The 19,634-nt window shown below is 56.5% G+C and overlaps 1 protein-coding gene across 3 annotated transcripts in view; it reads right to left on the reverse strand.

Annotated features, from left to right (window-relative positions):
• Nucleotides 1-18,692, reverse strand: part of Foxp4 (forkhead box P4) — a 44,351-nt gene extending 25,659 nt beyond the window's left edge. Inside the window, exons 1-3 of one of the 3 annotated variants that reach the window (XM_048347794.1) lie at nucleotides 18,415-18,485; nucleotides 8,842-8,923; nucleotides 2,788-3,019 (exon numbers count right to left, since the gene is read on the reverse strand). In XM_048347794.1, coding sequence (XP_048203751.1) covers nucleotides 2,788-3,003 — 216 coding nt within the window. In that variant the 5' untranslated portion in view covers nucleotides 3,004-3,019; nucleotides 8,842-8,923; nucleotides 18,415-18,485. Of the gene's footprint in view, nucleotides 1-2,787; nucleotides 3,020-8,841; nucleotides 9,052-18,414 lie in introns of those variants that run through there. The other 2 variants (XM_048347791.1, XM_048347795.1) reach the window with 2 other exon arrangements.
• Between the last annotated feature and the right edge of the window lie 942 nt (nucleotides 18,693-19,634).

The raw sequence follows: 19,634 nt of genomic DNA on the forward strand, positions 1-19,634 counted from the left end.
CTCTTTTGCATATGTTTTTTTCCCTACAAGTAAGTGTCCAAATATCACTGGGGCACTAACTAGCAAGTGCTTCTAAAGCTCCCTTAAAAACTTCATTCAAATACCAGGGGGTGGGAGGTAGAAGGATGGCCCACAGACTATTTGAAATTTTTGTAATTTTAATTTTGTGGAGTTCTTTTTCATAGTTTGAAGCCAACAACAAAAAAAAATTTTTTTTTAAGTCTCAAATATTTTCCTTGGCTCCAGGCGCTACGCCCATCGTGAGCCCAAATGGATAAAACAGCCCTCTTGCCTGCCTCTAAATCCCCACCCCAGTTTATTTGTGAAACTGATACAGGATTTTCCAGGACCTTGGGATATTCCCCAAAACAAACAGGAATAACTGGAACGTGGGCTGCAGATGGGAAGACATGGTTCATATGTAAACGCAGAACCAAGAAACCCGATCAGTACAGACAGTTCCATCTCTCCTCACCCCAAAAACATCTCCTCACTTACCCAGAGAACTGTGGTCAGGCTCCATTTTAGTCATTGTTAAAAGAAACAACTTTCCAGTTTTGCTATCTCCTCCCTGCCTTCCCTCTGACACATCTGAACCTTTTCATAGTTCTTGGGTAAAGGTAGGACTCGTGTCCCCAGGAGACTACACCGATTCAGTGGGCCTCTTTCCCTGGGGATTCCACTTCTGGAAGCTTGAGAGATGACCCACCAACTCCCAAGGACCTTCCTTCGGCCCTAGGGAAAGGATCCAGGCCCCTGGCTCTAGTCTCCCAGTTAGCAAGATGCAGTGAAAGTTCTTGATTCTGTTCACAGACACATCCGACAAGTCAGACTGGGCACTGGTGACTCAGCTCTGTAATTCTAGCTACTCAGGAGGCTACCATCTAATAAGGATCACAGCTCAAAGGCAGCCTGGGCAGAAAAGCCCACGAGACCCTTATCTTCAATTAACTACCAAAAAAAAGCTGGAAGAAGTCTAAATAGCTCCAGTGGTCAAACAACAGCCTTGAGTGAAAAAGCCAAGCAAGAAAGACGGTGAGGCCCTGAGTTCCAGCCACAGTACTGGCGCAAGGGGAAAAAGTAGTAAAGAGTCTCGCAACATGGAATCCTAATAACCCAGTACACTTCAGTCCCCTAGCTAGCTGTTGCGGGGTTCGAGGGAGGAGATTCCACGTCCCTGCAAGAGTCCACCACTCAGAGACAGTCTCAAGCAAAAAGATGGATTTATTGGGGAAGCAAAAAGCGAACTGACCGGCCAGGGACGCAGCGCAGACTCGGGAGCTGAAACTGTGACGGTGAAAAGCGGGCTGACCGGCCAGGGGCACAGTGCAGACTCGGGAGCTGACACTAACAGTCCTCAAGCCTGGGTTTATAAGGGTAAAAGGATAAAAGCGTAGCACAGATGTAGGGGGTTGACGCAGGGGGTAGAGCAAGCAACCAACAAGTTAAGCAAGCCATTTACAGAGACAGAATTTTGGGGTCGAGTTGACCTAATAATCAAGATGAGAGTCAGCTCTACTCCCCCCAACATTTCCTACCATGTCTCTCTAGTCAAGATGGAGTCAGCTGGACTCCCTACAGCACCAGCTAGGCAAGGGCTGAGGCCCAGGGCTTGGTGCCACAGCTGGTATGGGACCAACAGGTATTCAGTCTAGGGGTTCTTCATCTCTGTCTTAGTGCCCACTGAGCCGCAGAGAGCGAGCACACCCCCGTTGGGGGTGACACGGCCCTCTGGGGTCGGGGGAGAAGAAGGCACTGGGTACACAGCTGGGCGGGAGTGGAGACACGGGGAGGGAGGAGGATACAAGATCCTGCTTTTCTACCCTCCCAGAAGAGCCCCCCAGCTACCAAGCTGTGATCAGAGGAGAAAATCAAAGACAAGCATCCCAACCAAGAGAGAGCTGGCTGGGCCGGTTCTCTTCAACTTGTCAAGCCCGGTCCCCCCCACCCCGACTCTGGGTGGGGCTGGGACCCAGGGGCCCCCCTTCAGTTACCTCCCAACCAGGCTCTCCACCCTAGCACTAGTGCTTTTCCCAGAGGCCAGTCTGGAACTCCTGAACCCTGTGCTTCCGGATAAGGCTGACGGAACACAGAGGAGCTTCCAGTAAACCTAAAATGAGGCCTGCCTTTGCCTCCTTCCCTTCCTCCGTCCTGTCTCAGCTGCTCTGCCCTCCCTTTTTCTCTCTCCAGCAAGTATAATCTTCTGGGCTCAGATCAGGGATCCTGGAGTACTGGGAGGCAGAGACTATTTTACTAGTCAAATAAAGATACCTGTGGGCGCCCAGTGGCTCACACCTGTAATCCTAGCTACTCTGTGGGCTGAGATCCAAGCCAGTCAGGGTGGAAAAGCCTTATCTCCAGTTAACACTGTTCAATTAACCAGCAAGAAGGGGAGATGCGGCTCTATTGGTAGAGTGCTGCAGGTCTGTCCTAGTCCCTGAGTTCAAGCCCCACTTCTACACTCAAAAGGGAAAAAAAAATGATAAATCCTATGTACATGCGCTGCCCTCGCCCCCCCCCCCATCAGACTCTCAGCCTGCTGCCCAGGTGCCCGCCTTTTCTTAGGGTACTTTTGGGGCTCTCCCAAGCTCCATGAACTCAGACACCCCCCCCCCCAAGTGCTGTTCCTCTCTCACACTGACAGCACTACCCCCAGGCTCTGGAGGGAGAGCATCCTCCGGAATGATGGGAGTAGAGAAGCCTAGGAGGTTGGGAGGGGTGGGAGGAGTCCGGGAAGGGAGGAGAGAGCCGCGGGAGGGATGGGGGGGGGAGGGCGCCATCTCCTACCTGTTGCTGCTGGAAGTGCAGGAGCTCGGCGGGGCTCATCTCTCCGTTGCTGTCGGCGCTGCTGGCTGCGTCCCGGCCCGCACCATCCCTGCCCGCGCCGCCGGCGGCTGTGCCCGCGGCCCCGGCCCCGCCGTCGGCCTGCCCAGAGAGGCTGCCCACGCCGTTCTGACCAGCCGGAGCAGACCTGATTGTCTCCGAGGCGGATTCCACCATCATGTCGTTCTAGCGGGACCTGGAGAGGAGACAGGGGGGAGGAGAGGAAGGGGCTGAGGCTGCAGGCTGGACGGGACCAGCAGGCTCTGCCCCACCGCACAGCCAGCACCACCGCCAGACCTGGTACCCCCTCCGTTTCCTAGAGGGAGGCGGGCGGGGGGGGGTGTCTCCTAGCCACAGGAGCTCTAGTCCCAGCCTATGTGGGGGTCCTAACCCAGTTCTGGCCTCACCCTCTAGGTCAGGGTGAGAAATGGAGGTCTAATGGCTGGGATCTTCCCCAGAAGGCTGCCCTCCCCCCCCACCCACGGGGTGGACTCCACACTCGATCCAGAGTCCCCTCAGGGTACAGGGTAGGGCCTGTTTACTCAGGACAACCCCTAATCAACAAGTGATAGTTAAGGCAGCTGCCATTGGTCCCGCCCAGTCCCCAACTGGAGGCAGCAGTGGCCCTAGGCCCGCTTCCCCTATTCTCCCCTACCCTTAGGCCAGCATCCTGCCCCAAGCGGACACTCAAAACTACTACTTAGTAGTGCTGGCCCACCATTCCCACGCACGAAGGCAGAGAGGTTCTACCTCACCTACCTTAAAGATAGAAAAACGGATGTTGGTGGTATAGCTTGGTGATCACACTCACACACACACACACACACACACCTAGGCACTTCTACACTAAGAGTGCGACTGGGATGGGCCGGCCTACATCAGTCATGGAAGCCCACCATCCCACCCCGCGGGTTTGTGCACACAGACGAAATAAAGAGGAGCAAGTAGTTCACACCTGTCATGCCAATACTCTAGCACTTGGGAGGGAGGGTTTGGCGAGAGGACTTTGAATCTGAGGCCAGCTTGAGCTACAAAGCGAGCCTAGAGGCAGCATGGGGGAAAAGGTTAAGGACACCGAAGAAAAACTGTCCCCAAATTCTCAGAGTCCACAGAGCGATAACTGTAACCCCTTGAGGGGCACGTGGATTCCAATTCGACAGGAGGAGGTTGGCGTCCACTGTGTGTGAATGATGTATTCGGGACCTCTTAGTCCTTTGAGGAGTAAGTAGAACGGGCATACAAGGTCCCTGGAAGAATAAGCCCCAATCAGCCCCTTTTCCACCTAACTTCATCATAATTAAGGGTGGAGACTTGCAGAGCTGACTCCATCTTGACTAGGGAAACATGGTAGGAAATGTTGGGGGGAATAGAGCTGACTCCATCTTGGTTATCAGGTCAACCTAACCCCAAAATTCTGCTTCTGCAAATGGCTTAACTTGTTTGTTATTTGCTCTACTTCCTACATCAGTGCCATGCTTTTGCCTTGATAAACCCCAGCTCGAGGACGGGTAGGGGGCGTAGTTCCTGGCTGGTCGGTGGCTTAATGCTCCCCAATAAACCCATCTTCTTGCTTGAGACTGTCTCTGAGTGGTGGACTCTTAGAGGGACGTGGAATTTCCCCCCCCACCCGCCTCGAGCCCCGTAACAGAGACCCTGTTCAGAGAGGTTAATGACTTGGCCTAGATAAAAGCATCCAGCAAGGCCCAGGAAAGGTGGTCCATGTTCTTTCTTGGTTCAGGAAGACCCTCTAACAACCCAATAGGCGGATGAGGATCTCTGGTAATAGATCTGGGGAACAGCAGGAAGACAGGGGACTGATTCCCTTTCTCGCTCTGGAGGATAGCTCACCCCCAAGAGTGCCCCCCACCTTACCCACAAATTCACCCCTTTCCCTTACTACACTGGGCCACTTGCTGTTTTTATCCCTGCTGAAAGCAGAGAGGTGAGAAGCAGCCCTGGGGTGAGAGGGGAGGTCAGAGGGCAAGAGGGCACGGACGCATCCCTAGGGAGCCCCACCGAGGCTCCAGTCCCTCCGTGGATCCGTGTGGCCTGCCGGGGGTCCCAGTGCCCCGCGGCGCTCCCCCCCCCCCCGCGTTCCCTCGGCTGCTGGGCCAGGATGGGGGTGACGGTTCGGAAGAGATTGAGCACTTGGTCTCAGGCCTTAATGGCCACGTCGGCCCCAGGGCTAGTAGCTGCCAAATGATGGATGGGGCGGGCGCCATCCTCCACCCCCGACAGCACAGGGCTCCAGCCCCCTTGGCTGCACCCACCCACCCGGGAGCCTGGAGGAATGCCTTCCCCACTCAGGCCTGGGCCCTGGCTGCAGGGGAGGGGGGAGGGGAAGGCAGCAGGGGCCCACACTGATCTCCCTTTTCCCCCCAATCCCGGCCCCGATGGGGGTGGGAGAGCAGAGCAGCTGCCGGCACTGAAGCCCAGTGTGGCAGCTCAGAGATCTGAAAGTCCTGGGCCCCAGGGGACAAAGAGCAGAGCCTCAGGGGTGTGAGCACACACTGGAGAAAGCCCCCCCCCACCCCCCTACCCCACCCCCGAGAATCCCGCAGTGATTTCCCTGGGGTGAAGGAGACGACTGGTTCCTTCCAACATTCACAGGGACACACCAGAAAGTTTAGATCAGACAGCAAGTTTGAGAAAGGGAGAATAAAGGCCAGGAAGATGCAAATAGAGGTGTCTTTCTCTTCCCTGTCTTTTCACTGGGGAGGGGGCACGGAGAGACACCCAGAGAACAACATAATTGCTGCAATGTGGCGTGTAATAATAGCTATTCAAGGGCTGATCATTCATATTAAACAGGGTGAAGCAAGCCTCTCATTTGCATGCTTGAGATTATATGCATTTTGAAAAGTCATTTCCGCAGGGTGTATGAATGGCATTAATTCCTGTGTGGCATGCTCTGCCCTTTCCTGGGGCGGGGCCTTCGCCCTGCTGACACACACCCAGAGACTTCCTTTCATGCTCCTGCCCACCCACCAACACCCCCCCCCCCTCCAACCTGTACGGCAGGCACTGGGCATCCTCGCTTCGGCCCTGGACCAACCGCACCTACCACCACAGCCTCCCACCCACCGCCCCACAGGGTGTGGCAACAGCACTGGGTGAGACCCGGTGCTAGTGCCTGCCCCCCCCATAGGAACTGAAGTGTGCACGTGGGGGTCGGGAGCCAGACTGTCAGGAGAAAAGGCCAGGGCCTACGCTCAGCCACAATCAACCGTGAAACGCTGCTTTCCCAGTCTCTGAGCCTCAGTTTCCCTTCTCTACTCAGAAAGGTTGTTTGAAGGTCTCTTTGGGAGCTGCAGGAGCAAAACTTCCTAGTCCAGCAAGGAGCCACCAGAGCCATCACCAAGGCAGTCCCTTCCTGCCCTCTTCCAACCTTCCCCACACATTCCCTACCCTTCTGAACCTCGCTCCTCCCCCTCTCCCCCCTTTCCCAGGGAGGAGCTCCGGGGCACACCTGCAGCCCAGGGCAGAAGCTCTGAGATTAGACCACCTGTTTTCAAAACCCAGCTATACAAGGCCTTGGGCAAGTCACTGCCCCTCTCCCAACTCCCCGCGCTGCTTTGTCTTCCTTCACGGAACAAGGACAGGACACCAGAGGTCTTTCCAGGACTCCCCAAAGCCAGGGCCTAGCTGGAAGGAAGCCGGGTCAAAGCCACAGTTGCCTCTGGGGGGTGGGGTGGGATACTCTGCCAGGGGGATCCCCCCCCCCCCAGCAGACGGCCCCAAAGCTGTGGTGCCTCCTGTCCCGGCCCTGTCCAGAAGTGGGTGACCCAAGGCCTAGGGTGCTTTGGGGAGGGAGGGGAAAAAAAGTCTGGGAGCCCCACACGTGGGGGAACCTTTTGTGCCTTTTCGCGGACCCATATGGCGTGGGGAGTATTAATTACCATAGCTTTTTAATTAACAATCGCTTAATCTGAGTCGTAACATTTGCCCAGACACCCTTCGCCTCGCTGCGAACCCGTGCCGCCTGCCCTGCCAACTCATCAATTAATTTTTATTGACGTTTTCTTCCTCAAACAGGCACAATACCAGGGTTTTCCAATTAACACCTCCGCGATCTCTAATTAGTGCAATTAACAGGCTGATGGATGCCCGGAGTCTATCCCAGAGGGAAGGGGGGAGGGGGTGGGGCGGCTCCTGTGCCCACTGTGGGGGGGGGCATGAGCTGCGTAAGCAACTGGAGAGGGGACAGCACCCCAAGACAGCGCAGGGATGGGGGTGATGGGGACGTGACCACAGGTCATCTGTACTCAGGGCCAAGACTGGGATTATGGGGCGGGGGAGGGTCACGCCTGTAATCCCAGCAAGAGATCACAAACTTGAGGCCTGTGACTATCACCTAGGAGAGCTAGTAACCGGGGCCCCACTCCCAGCTTCTAATTCAATAGGTCTGCAGTGGGCTTGACAAAATTTGCATTTCTAACAAGTTCCCACAGGATGTGGAACTGCTTTTCAGAGGCACTTGGTTCCAATGATGAGCAGAACAAGTTTGCTGGCAGCCAAAACAGGATGAAGGATTTCCAAAGGCCATTCATTCATTCAACTTGCATTTAGGAGGGGGCTGCTTCACACCTGTAATCCTAGCGACTCAGAAGACTGAGGTTCAAAGCTAGCCTGGGCAGGAAATTCCATAGGACTCTCATCTCTTAGCCAGCACAAAGCTGGAAGTGGAGCTGTGGCCAAGTGGTAGAGGGCTAGCCTTAAGCAAAAAAAAAAAAAAAAAATTCACACAGACTGCTAAAGCCTGTAATCTTAGCTAAGCTGCAGGCTGAAATCTAAAGATGCTAGTTTGAAGCCAGATCAGATGGGAAAGTTAACGTGACATTCTTATCTCCAATTAACTTCCAAAAAGAGCCAGAAGTGGAGTTGTGACTCAAGCAGTAGAGCACTGGCCTTGAGCAAAAAAAAGCTCAGGGACAGAGCCCAGAGTTCAAGCCCCAGTACTAGCACTAAATACATACATACATACATACATACATACATACATACATACATACATACATGAAGCCAACAACACCAACAAACAACCCACCAGGCACTTGGAGCCAAAGGAGCTAGGCAGTAAGGATCTAGCAATACGTGGCCCCTAGTTGATGGGAGAACTAGACTGTGTCCTTCAGAAGTCTGTGTCCTTCAGAGCTACGTGTGAGGGACTCAGAGCAAGGAAGAGATGGAGGTCCCGCCCCTTCCCTCTTTGCTATGTGAATATGAAAGTTGGTCTCCAGCTAACTTCATCATATACCATAAGGTGTGTGGCTCTGTCTATAAACCTAAACAAGACATCAGCCAGGCCTCTATGAGCTCAAGTCCAGGCGAGGCAAAGAATAAAAAAGAAGGCAACAGAAGCAGCGAAGCTCAAATAAAATCAATTCTATCCACTGCCAACACAGGAAATAAGTGAGGGGGACACTTGGCTTTGAGGAAAAGCTATCTGGAATTTAGGCAAAGTGGATACTGAGTACAGGGGTTCAGCATGATCAAAGGCCCTCATGTGACAAATACAGAGCTCCCCTGTCTTTCTGTAAACTGTCTTTTCAGACTTAGCAATGCTACAAGTCTTTGAAATGGATACACTTCCTAGGTTATACATAAACACCCAGGGCACGCCACAGAACACAGCATGAACCATACCTTACTTATTTCCCCCTTTCTCTTTCTATACCTCACTACCTAGCCACCCTGATATTCGATCTTGTCCTCCTAGCTTGTGTATGTGTAACTGGGGGTTCCTCTCAAGGCCTAGGCCCAGGGGCTGCCTTCTCCACTTCCTGCGGCTCTGACCTCCCCCCCACCCACTGGCTCAGGCTACCAGGTGGGTGTAGCAGCTAATGCCCTTCCCTACCCTCTGATTTACCTCGTGGACATTGGCCAGTGATGTCACCAGTCTAGGCCTTGGTTTCCTCATCTGTAACGGGCGGTGGGGGGTGGGGTGTCATGGGGGAATGCTTAATACCAAAAAAGACACACATGGCATGAAAAAGATGGCCCAAGGAGAATACCTACTTTTTGAGTGCAGACGTCCTGCTACAAGCTGCGTTGGAAAAACTCATCCTATTATCCCTTTCTTCCTGGCCTTGGTTCAGGACTGGGGAAAAACAAGGCAAGACCTAGGAGTTAGATGCCACCGTGGTGCCGGGGACACAGCCCCAGGACAGAGCACTTGCCCCTGTGTGCAAGGCCCCTTCCAGCACAAAGCAACCACTCCTTGACCTCCAAGTCCCCGGGGCTCTCTCTTCCTTGGGCAGGCCAGAGGCTGGCATTCCAGCTTCTTTCTCTCCTCACTTCTACCTCTCCCTGGGGACTGGGCCACAGTTCTCCATGAATGACACCCTAGGAGGCACCTGCCCCAACTCCAGGGACCACTGGAAGCCCCAGCACCCAGCTTCAGGGCTAGGGGGGCCCTCTGTATGGGAGGTGGGTACGCGTGACAGAGCGAGGACACGCTCACCTAAAAGGTTGTGACACAGCTTTCACTGTTCACAGTCATCTGTGCCAAGTTCCCTCCCCAGTTCCAGGGAATTTCATTTTCGGATCCTTAAAATGACAGACATGTGATGGGTGGGGGAAGGGATGTATAAACTGGATGTAGTAGCACATGCCTGCAAACTTACTACTCAGGAATCGAGGCAGGAGGAACACAGGTCAAGGCCAGTGTAGGCCCCAGAGGGGGACTCTATCCTTCTCCCCTCCCCCACCAAAAAAAAAAATACATAAATAAGTCAGGCACTGGTGGCTTGCGCCCATCATCCTAGATACTTAAGGAGGCCAAGAACTGAGGATCCTGGTTCAAAGCTAGCCTGGAAGACAAATCTGAAGAGACTCTTATCTCCAATTAACTAGCAAAAAAGCCAAAAGTGGAGCTGTGGCTCAAGTGGCAGAACATCAGCCTTGAGCAGAAAAAGCTAAGCAAGAGCAGGAGGCCATGAGTTCAAGCCCCAGAAGAGTCATTTCACCAACTAACTAAACAGCACGAAAATAATGATAAATTAAGAAAGAAAAACAAAGTGCCCCTAATCCCAGAGTCCTAGCCTTTTGGGATAACCCCTTCTAGTCAACAGTCAATCCACTTTCGCTGCCTTTTTTCATCTAAACACCTAAAATGCAAAATGGCCAAGCAAAGTGGTAGCGTGCTCACGGAACACTGGGTTCCATTCACACACACAGTGAAACTGGAGTCAGGGTCGGTACATTAAGTTTTTCTATTTATCTGCTTACAATCATAGCATTTCCAGGCAACAGGTTTATTCTTGTATTTTTTAGTGATACAGGAATTTGAATTCAGGACCTTGCACTTGTAGATACTCCACCACTTGAACCACAACTCCACTTGTGGCTTTCACTGGCTAACTGAAGATAAAAGTCTCAGACTTTTCTTTCTTGTTCCCCCGCCCCTCACACTGAGATTCTCAGTTCTCAGCTTCCCGAGTAGCTATGATTACAGGCACGAACCACCAGCACCAGGCTTAGAGTATTTCCTTTTTATTGTTGGTCCTGGGGCTTGAACTCAAGAGTCTAGGCTCTGTCCCTGAGCTCTTCTGCTCAAGACTAGCCCTCTACCACTTTGAGCCACAGTTCCACTTCCCGTTTTTGAGTGATTAACTGGAGGTAAGAGTCTCATGGACTTCTCTGGCTTTGGACCGAGATTCTCAGCCTCCTGAGTAGCTAGGGTTACAGGTGTGACCACTGGTGCCTGGCTCAGTATTTCACTCTTAAAAACATCCCTCTTTCCCATACCTGGCCCCTCTGCTCTCCGCCACACTCCAGCACCCACTTCGGCCCACGGGTGCCAAGTGACTGGACAAGGTCACGGGGCTGCTAAGTCGCTGCGCAACTTCCCTCAGAGGTGGCAAGGACGTAGGACCAGCTTCACCCCGGAATTTCTGAGGATCTGAGCCCCCCTCACTACCTCTTTCCAGTTCACCCCTTTACTGGCTTTAGCCCCAAATACTTCCACTAGGCCCTGGCTAGGAAGCCTGGTTCAGTACACCTCCCTACTACCCACGACCAAAAGGAAGAATTAACAATAAAGAGGGGAAAAAAAAGAGAGAGAACAAGCATAAACCAAAGATCCCACTCCATCTCATTAAGAAAGTAAACATAAGAGCCATCTAAGTGTCTAATTAAGCTTCTAATTAGTCCCTGCTTGTTACTAATGCAAATTAGATTACTCCCGCTTAACTACAGCATGTCCACAACACCCTTGTTAATTGCGGCCTTTTGAAATTAAATTACTCCCTAATTAGCATATCAAAGCCATTGATTTGGAGCTGGGAAAGATGAGGGCAAGGGGAGCCTAACGCCAAGTTTGGCTAATCAGAGCCGGCTAATTAAATAGTGACGTCTTACTGGGGGGCCTGCTGGTTAGAAGGGTAGGGGCAATGCATTCAGAGCCTGAGTGTCCATCTGGAGCCTGGTTCTGGTAGGACCTTTGGTACCAGGGTCTCCTGTGGGGCCTTAACATGCCCCTTGTTCTTCCAGATTTCTAGGTGTGGCATTTCCAGAGATCTTGGGCATCCATCCATTCAGAAGCATCCAAAACACAGCCAAACTCAGATATGCACAGACTTCCTAACCGTCCACCTCTCTCCTGACAGTGAGGTCCAGGAGGGTGCCCAGTGGGCCAGGACCTACTTGTGATGCTATTTTTAAGGGGGGAAAACACTGTTTCCCAACAAAATGTACACAAAGAGTACGTTTTGGAGGAGACAGCAGGAAAACCTTTCATCCAAGGGCTCAGTGGGCAAAGGAGAGAGACACAGGCCTGTCCTCCTTTCCTTCTATCCTTCCTTCCTTCCTTGCCAGTCCTGGGGCTTGAACTCAGGGCCTGAGCACTGACCCTGGCTTATTTTTGCTCAAGGCTAGCACTTTGCCAACTTGAAACACAGCACCACTTCTAGCCACATATATATATATATATATATGTGTGTGTGTGTGTGTGTGTGTGTGTGTGTGTGGTGCTGAGGAATGGAACTCTGGGCTTCATGCATGCTAGGCAAGCACTCTACCGGTAAGCCATAGTCCCAGCTCCCCTAGATTTTTTTTCCCCCCCCAGTCCTAGAGCTTGCACACGGGGCCTGGGCACTGTCCCTGGCTTCTTTTCACTCAAGGGCTAGAACTCTACCACTTGAGCCACAGCACCACTTCTGGCCTTTTCTGTATATATGTGGTGCTAAGGAATCGAACCTGGGGCTTCATGTATACAAGGCAAGCACTCTACCACTAGGCCATATTCCCAGCCGTCCCCTAGATTTATTTTTTTTCTAAAGACTATTTTGCAGTTGGGCACTGGTGACTGACACCTATAATCCTAGCTGTGCAGAAGGCCGAGATCTAACTAAGGATCACAGGTTGAGGCCAGCTCTGGAAGGGACGGGCATGAGACTCATCTCCAATGAGCCAGCAAAACGCCAAATGCAGAGCTGTGGCTCAAGTGTGAAAAGGCTAAGGGACCGTGCTCCACTGAGTTCAACCCCCAATACTGACAGCATGTGCACAGATGCACACACATGCACACCTATGAGAGTAATAAGCATCTCAACCGGTCTCTCTAGGCTATTGGATGGATGTTTTCTAGAACCTTCTTTCCAGAGCTAGGACTCTCAAGTGTCCTTGAACATGTGAACGGCTAGTTCGTGCAGATGCCTCATGGGGGCTGGGAAGCCAGGAGGTCCCACAGCTATGTTCTTGGCCCTACATTTAACGGACAGCTCTAGCAGGGGCAACAGATCACAAATGACTCCTAGAAGGGATGGGGTACGATGTCCAGAGGTCCCTACTTTGGTCCTCCTGTGTCTCCCTTCCCCTAGCTAGGGTTCGGGCCGTCCCCACTCCTCTCCCCCACTCCCCCACGGGTGAGTTTCTCACCAATAGCCCCCAGAGCACGTGTGTCAGGGTCAGGGCCAAATTCCCAAAGGGTGAGATTTTGTTTATTTAAGGAAAGATGAAACAGCCCAGGGGAAAGGAAGCCTCCCTGCCTAGCACCCAGAGGGAACCCAGCCCAAGGCATCTGACAAGCCAAACTGGGTAAAGAGAGCCACAGCAGCGGTTTTATTTTAGAAAATGTCTGAAAATTGAAAGCAAGGCAGAAAAAGAGAAATGGGGGGGGCTGTCCTGGGGCGGGGGGGGGGGGAGGGAATGGCGACGTAGAAGGGCCAAGCTGCAGCCCGCCTCACCCGAGCTCTCTCCCAACGAGATTCAATTAATTGATAACAAGAGGCATCAAATTAATTTCTGGAGGATGTGAGATTTTGATGAAGGGAAATCTCGTCGATGGGGATCAGGCGGGAGGGGGCGGGTAGCACCCCCTTTTAATCAGGCTGGGCTGCTTAATTGGCAAGGAGACTAGCTGGGGTGTCGGGGTCCCCTGCCCTGAGCCCCAGAGCTCCCCTTTCAGGAAGGACCTGCAGAAGCAGTAGAAACAAAGAAGATGTGCCTGCTCGGGTGAGGAGCCAAGGCAACGGCAGGTGCTGGCCAACTGTACGGCGGAAAGCCGGAAGCCCGCGGACTAAGCAGCCCCTTCGTCTGGATCCTGTTTAGAACCCAGGAGGCCCATCTCATCACTCCGGAACGCAAAGCTTAGGCGCAGGGACAGGCAAGCCCTCTGTGTGCCTGGGACATCCTACTTCAGGAGCTGACAGCTTTCACCCCTAGGCGAGGGTCTGTCACAGTGACCCAAGCTGTCATCGTTTTCTCAGTGCTCTGAAGAGGGCCACAAACCCAGGAGCTGCAGGCCGTCTCTGACACCAGGGGGCTGGAGGCGGCAGAACAGGAGCAACCCAGAACTCCCAAAGGGCGTACCCTGAGATAAGAGAGGGCCCGGAAGCCTGGCTCTTTGGGGAAATCCCATTGGCTTCCAGAAAGGGAAATCTCCCACGGGACTAATGCTGAGCCCTCAATTCAGCCCAATTCTTGAGCATCTCTAGCTCATGCTTTGCTCCCCAAAAGCCAGAGGAAGCACCCATCTTCTCTTTCTTTCTCTATCTCTCTGTTGGTGATGGGGCTTGAACTCAGGGCCTGGATGCTGTCCCTGAGCTCTTTTGCTCAAGGCTAGTGCTCTACCACTTGAGTCACAGCACCACTTCCAGCCTTTTCTGTCTATGCAGTACTGAGGAATCGAGCCCAAGGCTTCATGTACACTAGGTAAGTACTGTACCATTAAGCCACATTCCCAGCCGCAAACCAACTTTGACTTCATCTCATCTCTGAGTCTCTCTACACCATGAGCACTCCACAGTTTTGTAGTTCTAGGAGCCCTGGTCTCCATTCCCCAAGTCCCCCTGTCCTGCAGTGGCCATCACCCTCCCAGTCCTGCCATTCAGAAATTCTGGGGCATGCATGTGATTCTGAGTTCAACCGCCAGTAGCACAAGGAAAATTAAAACCAATCTAGGTCACTTCTGCTCCTACCACTTTTGTCAATGTTGGTCCACGCCAGAAGATCTTTGTTCTCATACTCTGCTACTGTCTGGGGAAACCCACCATTCATTCCCCGGCCGTTAACACGACAGCCAGGCCTGAAGTGTCAGAAGCATCTCTTGTACGATCAATGGATTCCACTCATGGAAGAGGGCCAGTTGTACAGAAGGGCCCAGAGGGTGGAGAGAAAAGCTGGGGTTCCAGGTACAGGCCCAGGTACTGTGAGTGCAGGGCCTCACCTGGGGGGCAGAGTCTGTGGAGAAAAGACCCCCTGGGCAGGGGTCGTCCTGGGATTGAGGCAAGGGAGCCACTGGCTCAGTCTGGTCCGATGCAGACTCTACCTTTTGTGCCTGGACTCTTTTTTTTTTTTTTTCCAACTCAGCAGTGGGCCTTGAGTCAAGGCTTGGCAACAGAGAGGAGAGGCCACAATGTCTGGAGGGCAGAGGCGCAAGCTTCCATTGTGACCCCCAGCTAGGTGATCAGCGGCTAGGAAGCCAGAACTCCCAGTGAGCGAAGGTGTGCAGTCCACAGAGAATCTGGAAGGCAATGCGGCACCGAGCTGCCAACAACTTCAGGCGCAAGGGAAGAAGTTGCTTTTCGTCTCCAAAAGGATGCGAGGGCGGTGGTTTTCAAACACACTTTTTTGGAGAGAAGGGAGGAGCAGTCATTTTTTCCTCTTCTGCTCCGGCTTTGCCCTAGAGGGGGCACTCCAGGGTGTGTATGAGAGACCCAGGTTCTACACCCAGATCCTTCCTCAAGACAGGAAGGTAACCTGTCGCCCAGGTGTCAGAGAAGGGGGTCACTCAAACTGGAAGAGAGACAGGAAAAAGAATTGGGGGACGGGGCATGGTAAAGGGGGCTAGTAGCCCCTCTAACCCTACTGCTCTCCCTCGCCTATAGCAGAGATTCAAGCCCTACTGGTTATACTGGGTCAGGAACCCCACAATTTAGTCCTAGCTCTGCTGCAAAGAGCTGTGTAACCTCAGACACAGTCACCTCTTCTCTCTGACTTCATTTTCCACCCTATAAAATGAAGGTTAATACTCCAGTATTTCTAGTATCCAGCCCAATAAGTGGCCTGGCAGTGCTGGTAAACTAATTAAAAGAAGGGGGGGAAAAATCCCTGGATGGGCACTCCCCTAGCCAGGCAGGATGCTAGGAACTTTACCTCTCATTCAACTCCCAAGCTGACTCTCCACCTGGGTATCACTGGCCTACTTTCCCATCCTAAGAAAATTGAGGTTCCTGGAGCTTAATTAAGTTCCCCCGAGTCGCATCTCTATTGCCAAGTTCCAAAGCCTTTTCCACTCCGACACACGGCCTTGCCCTGGGGAGGTCCCAGTCCTCCGCCTGGAGTCCAGAGCTATGGAACCAAGTCTTAGAAAGCCATTTCCAGCCAACGGAGAAAAGCAGCAGAATCTGGACAAAATAGTCCCTTTGGCTGCCGAAGGCCTAGGGAAGCCAGGAGGGTGTGAGATGCGGGGGGGGGGGGGGGGGGGGCTGAGGAGAGCCCCTGGGTGGAAGGAAGGAAATACCAGTTCCCACGAATGGAAAAGACTGTGTGCCTGCTGCGTGGATGCACTGTGGCCAGCTGGAGGGACGGCAACCCCCCCTCCCCCCGGAACCGCCAGGAGGACAGTGGGCAACGGAAGGGTTAAGATGTAGGGACTTAGGGCAACTGGGGAGACAGCCTTCACCTCCCCTGGAACTCCACAAGCCCCCCTGTGAAACAGAGGCCTTGTCTCCCCAACCCCTCTTGTATCCCAACACTGAAGTCCAGAGGGCAGACCCCAACCTTCAGGTTCTTTCAGTATCCTTCAGGTACCCCAGGACCTGCCCCAACAGAGTAAAGACTCAGCCAACCTTTGGGCAATTACTGAAGCACCCCCCCCCACCACCACCACCACGGAAGCCATTCTGCTTCCCCCACCCAAGGAAGAGGTGTGTTTGGAGGACTGGCCCAGCAGGACAGCACATTCCAGAGCCGGGAGCCCTACCTGCACACAGCCAAGAAGGGACATTTCCAGCCAACGGCAGAGGGGAGGAGGAGGGAAGCAAAGCGGCTACACAGACCGGACCCCAGGCAGGCAGAGGCTCCAACACAGTCTTTAGAAAACCTTTAGGAACTAAAGGTAACATGGGAGCATGCAAACTCTAGGCACTGGTGCCCTCCCTCCACCCACTAGGTGACAGGCCCCCAAACCCTCCGAGCAAGACCAAGCTAATCATAATCAAGTCAAGAAAGAAAGAGAAAAAAAAAAAAAAAAAAAAAGGCCTGCCAACTTCCCCACAGGTGTTTTCCGAGAGGGGTAGGCAGAGGTTGCTTGAGTTCCACGGCTCCCTTTTGAGCAGCTCCTCCTCGCTCTGCCAAGTACAGCTTCTAGAGACCCGAAGGCATGGGGGACAAGGAGCCAACAACTCCTTCCTGCTCTTGGCTCTCTGAGAGATGGGGGTAAAAAGCGCCAGATCCATCGTCCTGCTGCCCCTTCTTGCTTAGGGAGAAGGCCTTCGTGGAACCACAGCAGTTGCCCCCCCCCCACGCCACACTCCCTGGGACCCCCCCCCCCCCCAATTCTAGACCTAAACTGATTTGTGAAACAGGGCGAAGTTCATGTAAAATCCCGCATGGGCCAAAACGCTCCTGGGCTTTCTCATGCGCCCCGCTGAGCGGTGGCTTGGGACCCGGGTGTGCTCCTCCAGGCCCCGGCTCCCATCTCCTCATCTCCAGCTCTGGTCAGCCAGCGAGGGGACCCCAAGTGCGGTGGTGCTCGACGCCCCCAGGTGCCTTAAATCCCAGGCACGGCGCAGAATGCGCAAGAAAACCGGCGCCCCCCCCCCCAAGAGCTGGCTCCGAGAGTCCGGGGTGCAAAGGGAGGAGTGGGCGCAGCTCTGAGGTCAGGACCCCCCTCCCCCAAACCTCCTCCTCACAACCTAGAAGAGTCTGGGGGCCCGGTGCCCCCAAGGCCGCCACAGTTAGGGGAGAGAAGCAATCCGCCGCCGTCAGGGCCTCTGCCTAAGAATTCGCATCCCGCGAAATCACACGAGCGGTGGCTCCCTCCCTCGGGCGGCCGCGACCCCCCAAGTCCCTTCAGTGCACCCCGCCTGTGAGCGCCACCGGCTCTGCGGCCGCACCACCAAGGAAGTTTGTGTGGCGCTGAGGCGGAGCGTGAGGCTGGCGCGGCGCGGGAGGGGCCGAGGGGCCGGGGGCGGGCGGCGGGGCTGTCCCGGGGCGGCCGGCCCGGACGGACGGGGTGCTGCCGGGACCCTCTTCTCCGATGACCTCTGACCCCGCGGGGCCCCCACTTCCACCACGGCGGGAGGTGTCCCCGAGTGAGGCGCATCGAGGCGTCGCCCGGGTCAGCCCCCCACCACCCCACGGCTCCGGCGCACGCACGGAAAACGAATCGGGGGAGAAAAGAGGGGAAAAAAAAAAGCAATCACGGGGGCCATTTCCAGACGCTCTCCTCAAGTTCCCAGGAAGTTTTCCGCTCCGTCTCCAGGCTGAGGGACGGGTTCCGGAGAGAGGGTGCCGCGGTCCGGCACTTCCGAGGCGCGACCTCGCCGAGGCCGTGCCCGCCGGGCCCCGGGCGCCCCGGGTCCCCGCCGCCCCCGGGGCGGGTCGGGGGCGCCCACGCGGACCGGAGCCGGAGGCCCCCGGCGCGGCACCTCCCTCCCCAGCTCGGGAAAGTCCGGGAAGTATTCTTTGTCTGGCTCGGGGCGGTGGGGGGGGGGAGAGGGGGTCGCGCCCCCCAGACACCCCATTCCGGGGGGCGAGGCCCGGAGGGGCGGAGCCTGGGCTCCCGGGGCGGGCCGGGCCTCGGTGGCGTCTCCGCGCGCCGCCCCCCCCCCCCCGACGCCTTCCGCGGGCCCCACTCGCGCCGCCGCGCCGCGGCCCCACCTGTTCCCCAGGCAGCCCCGGTCCGCGGGGGCCCGGGCCAGGGGGCGGGGTCTCGCGGCGCCCCGGGGATCCGGGGACCGCGGCCGGCCCGGGTGGAACAAAGTGCTCCTCTCGGCGCCCGGCGCGTCTCGGCGGGCAGTTTGCAAACACAAAGTAAGCCGGGGAGCGGGGGGACGAGCGGGCGAGCCCGGGGGGGGGGGGGTCCGCCGCCCGGCCAGCCCCCCCCCCCCGGGTCGCGTCCCCGGGCCCGGCCCCGCCACCTACCTGTCCCGCCCGGCCGCTCCGTGCGGGCTCCGGCCCGTCAGCCCGCGCGGGGCATGGGGCGCGCTCGGGGCGCAGCCCGGGCCCGCCGCCGCCCGCCGGGGCTGCCGCTGCGCTCCGCGCCGCTCCCGGGCGTCCTCCACGCGCGCCGCGCCGCGCCGCCCGCCGCGCGCCTCAGTCCCGCCGGGGCATCGCACTTTGGGAGTCGCTCGGCTGAGCCGCCCGGGGGCTCCGGTCCTCCTTCCCCCCGGTCCGCCCGCGACGTTCCTCCGCTCGCTACGGCTCCCAGGCTCCGGGACCCCGGCGTCCCCGCCCCCGGCCCAGCCCTGGTTCCGGCCCGGGCTCCTCCCCAACCCGCCGCCGCCGCCGCCGCCGCCTGCGCCGCGCCCTCTCCGCGGGCTGGGGGCTCGGTTCCGGCCACCGGCCGCACTGTCCGGCCCGCTGCGGCGGCCGGCTCCGGACTCCGAGGGGCTGCGACTGAGCCCGGGCGGCGAGTGGCTGCGAGCGCGCGGCGCGCGGGCGGGGCGGGCGGGCGGGCGGGCGGGGGAGGAGGGAGGGAGGGAGGGAGCGCGCGGAGCGCCGGGGAGGGGAGGGGAGGGGAGGAGGGAGGGAGCGAGCGAGCCGCCGAGGGAGGGCAGAACCAACTTCTCGGGCTACCGTAATTCGCCGAGAGCCGGCGCGGCCGCTTCCACCCCGCCGGCCCGGGGACACCACGTGCACCGAACTTCACCGGAGGGAAACCGGCGGCGCTGGGGCCGGGGGTGGGGGGGGGCGGGGGGCGGCCGCCGGGCCGCCGATCCGCGCGCGGGGGGCGGCGGGGAGACCTCAGACGCTCGCCCTGGACCCGGGACGAGTCTCCTGGCGAGGTTTGCATCCCCGGGAGTCTGGAGGAATGGCGGAGTCCTGCTCCCACACGGTTCGCTGCTTCCCGGCGGGCTGCGCCCGGGGCGGGGAGTGGCCAGGGCCTCTCCCCCCCCACCCCCCCGCACCAGCCGGAGTCCGGAGCCGGCGTCCGGGCGCGGGGGGGGGGCGGCCTGGCCTCCTCGCGACCCCCCGCTGCGTGGGGGCTGTGGGTGGGCTTCCCGCAGCGGCGGTGGGGGCGGGGAGGTTCCCCCTGGGCTTTGTGCTCCGTCACACCCCCCTCTGCCCCCCCTTCACCTGCCATGGGGACTTTCCCCGCAGAGAACTCCGAAAACCCGTGAGAGCTCGGTCCGCTCCACGCG

Source organism: Perognathus longimembris, chromosome 6 (assembly GCF_023159225.1).
Source record: "Perognathus longimembris pacificus isolate PPM17 chromosome 6, ASM2315922v1, whole genome shotgun sequence".
Classification (NCBI taxonomy): domain Eukaryota; kingdom Metazoa; phylum Chordata; class Mammalia; order Rodentia; family Heteromyidae; genus Perognathus; species Perognathus longimembris.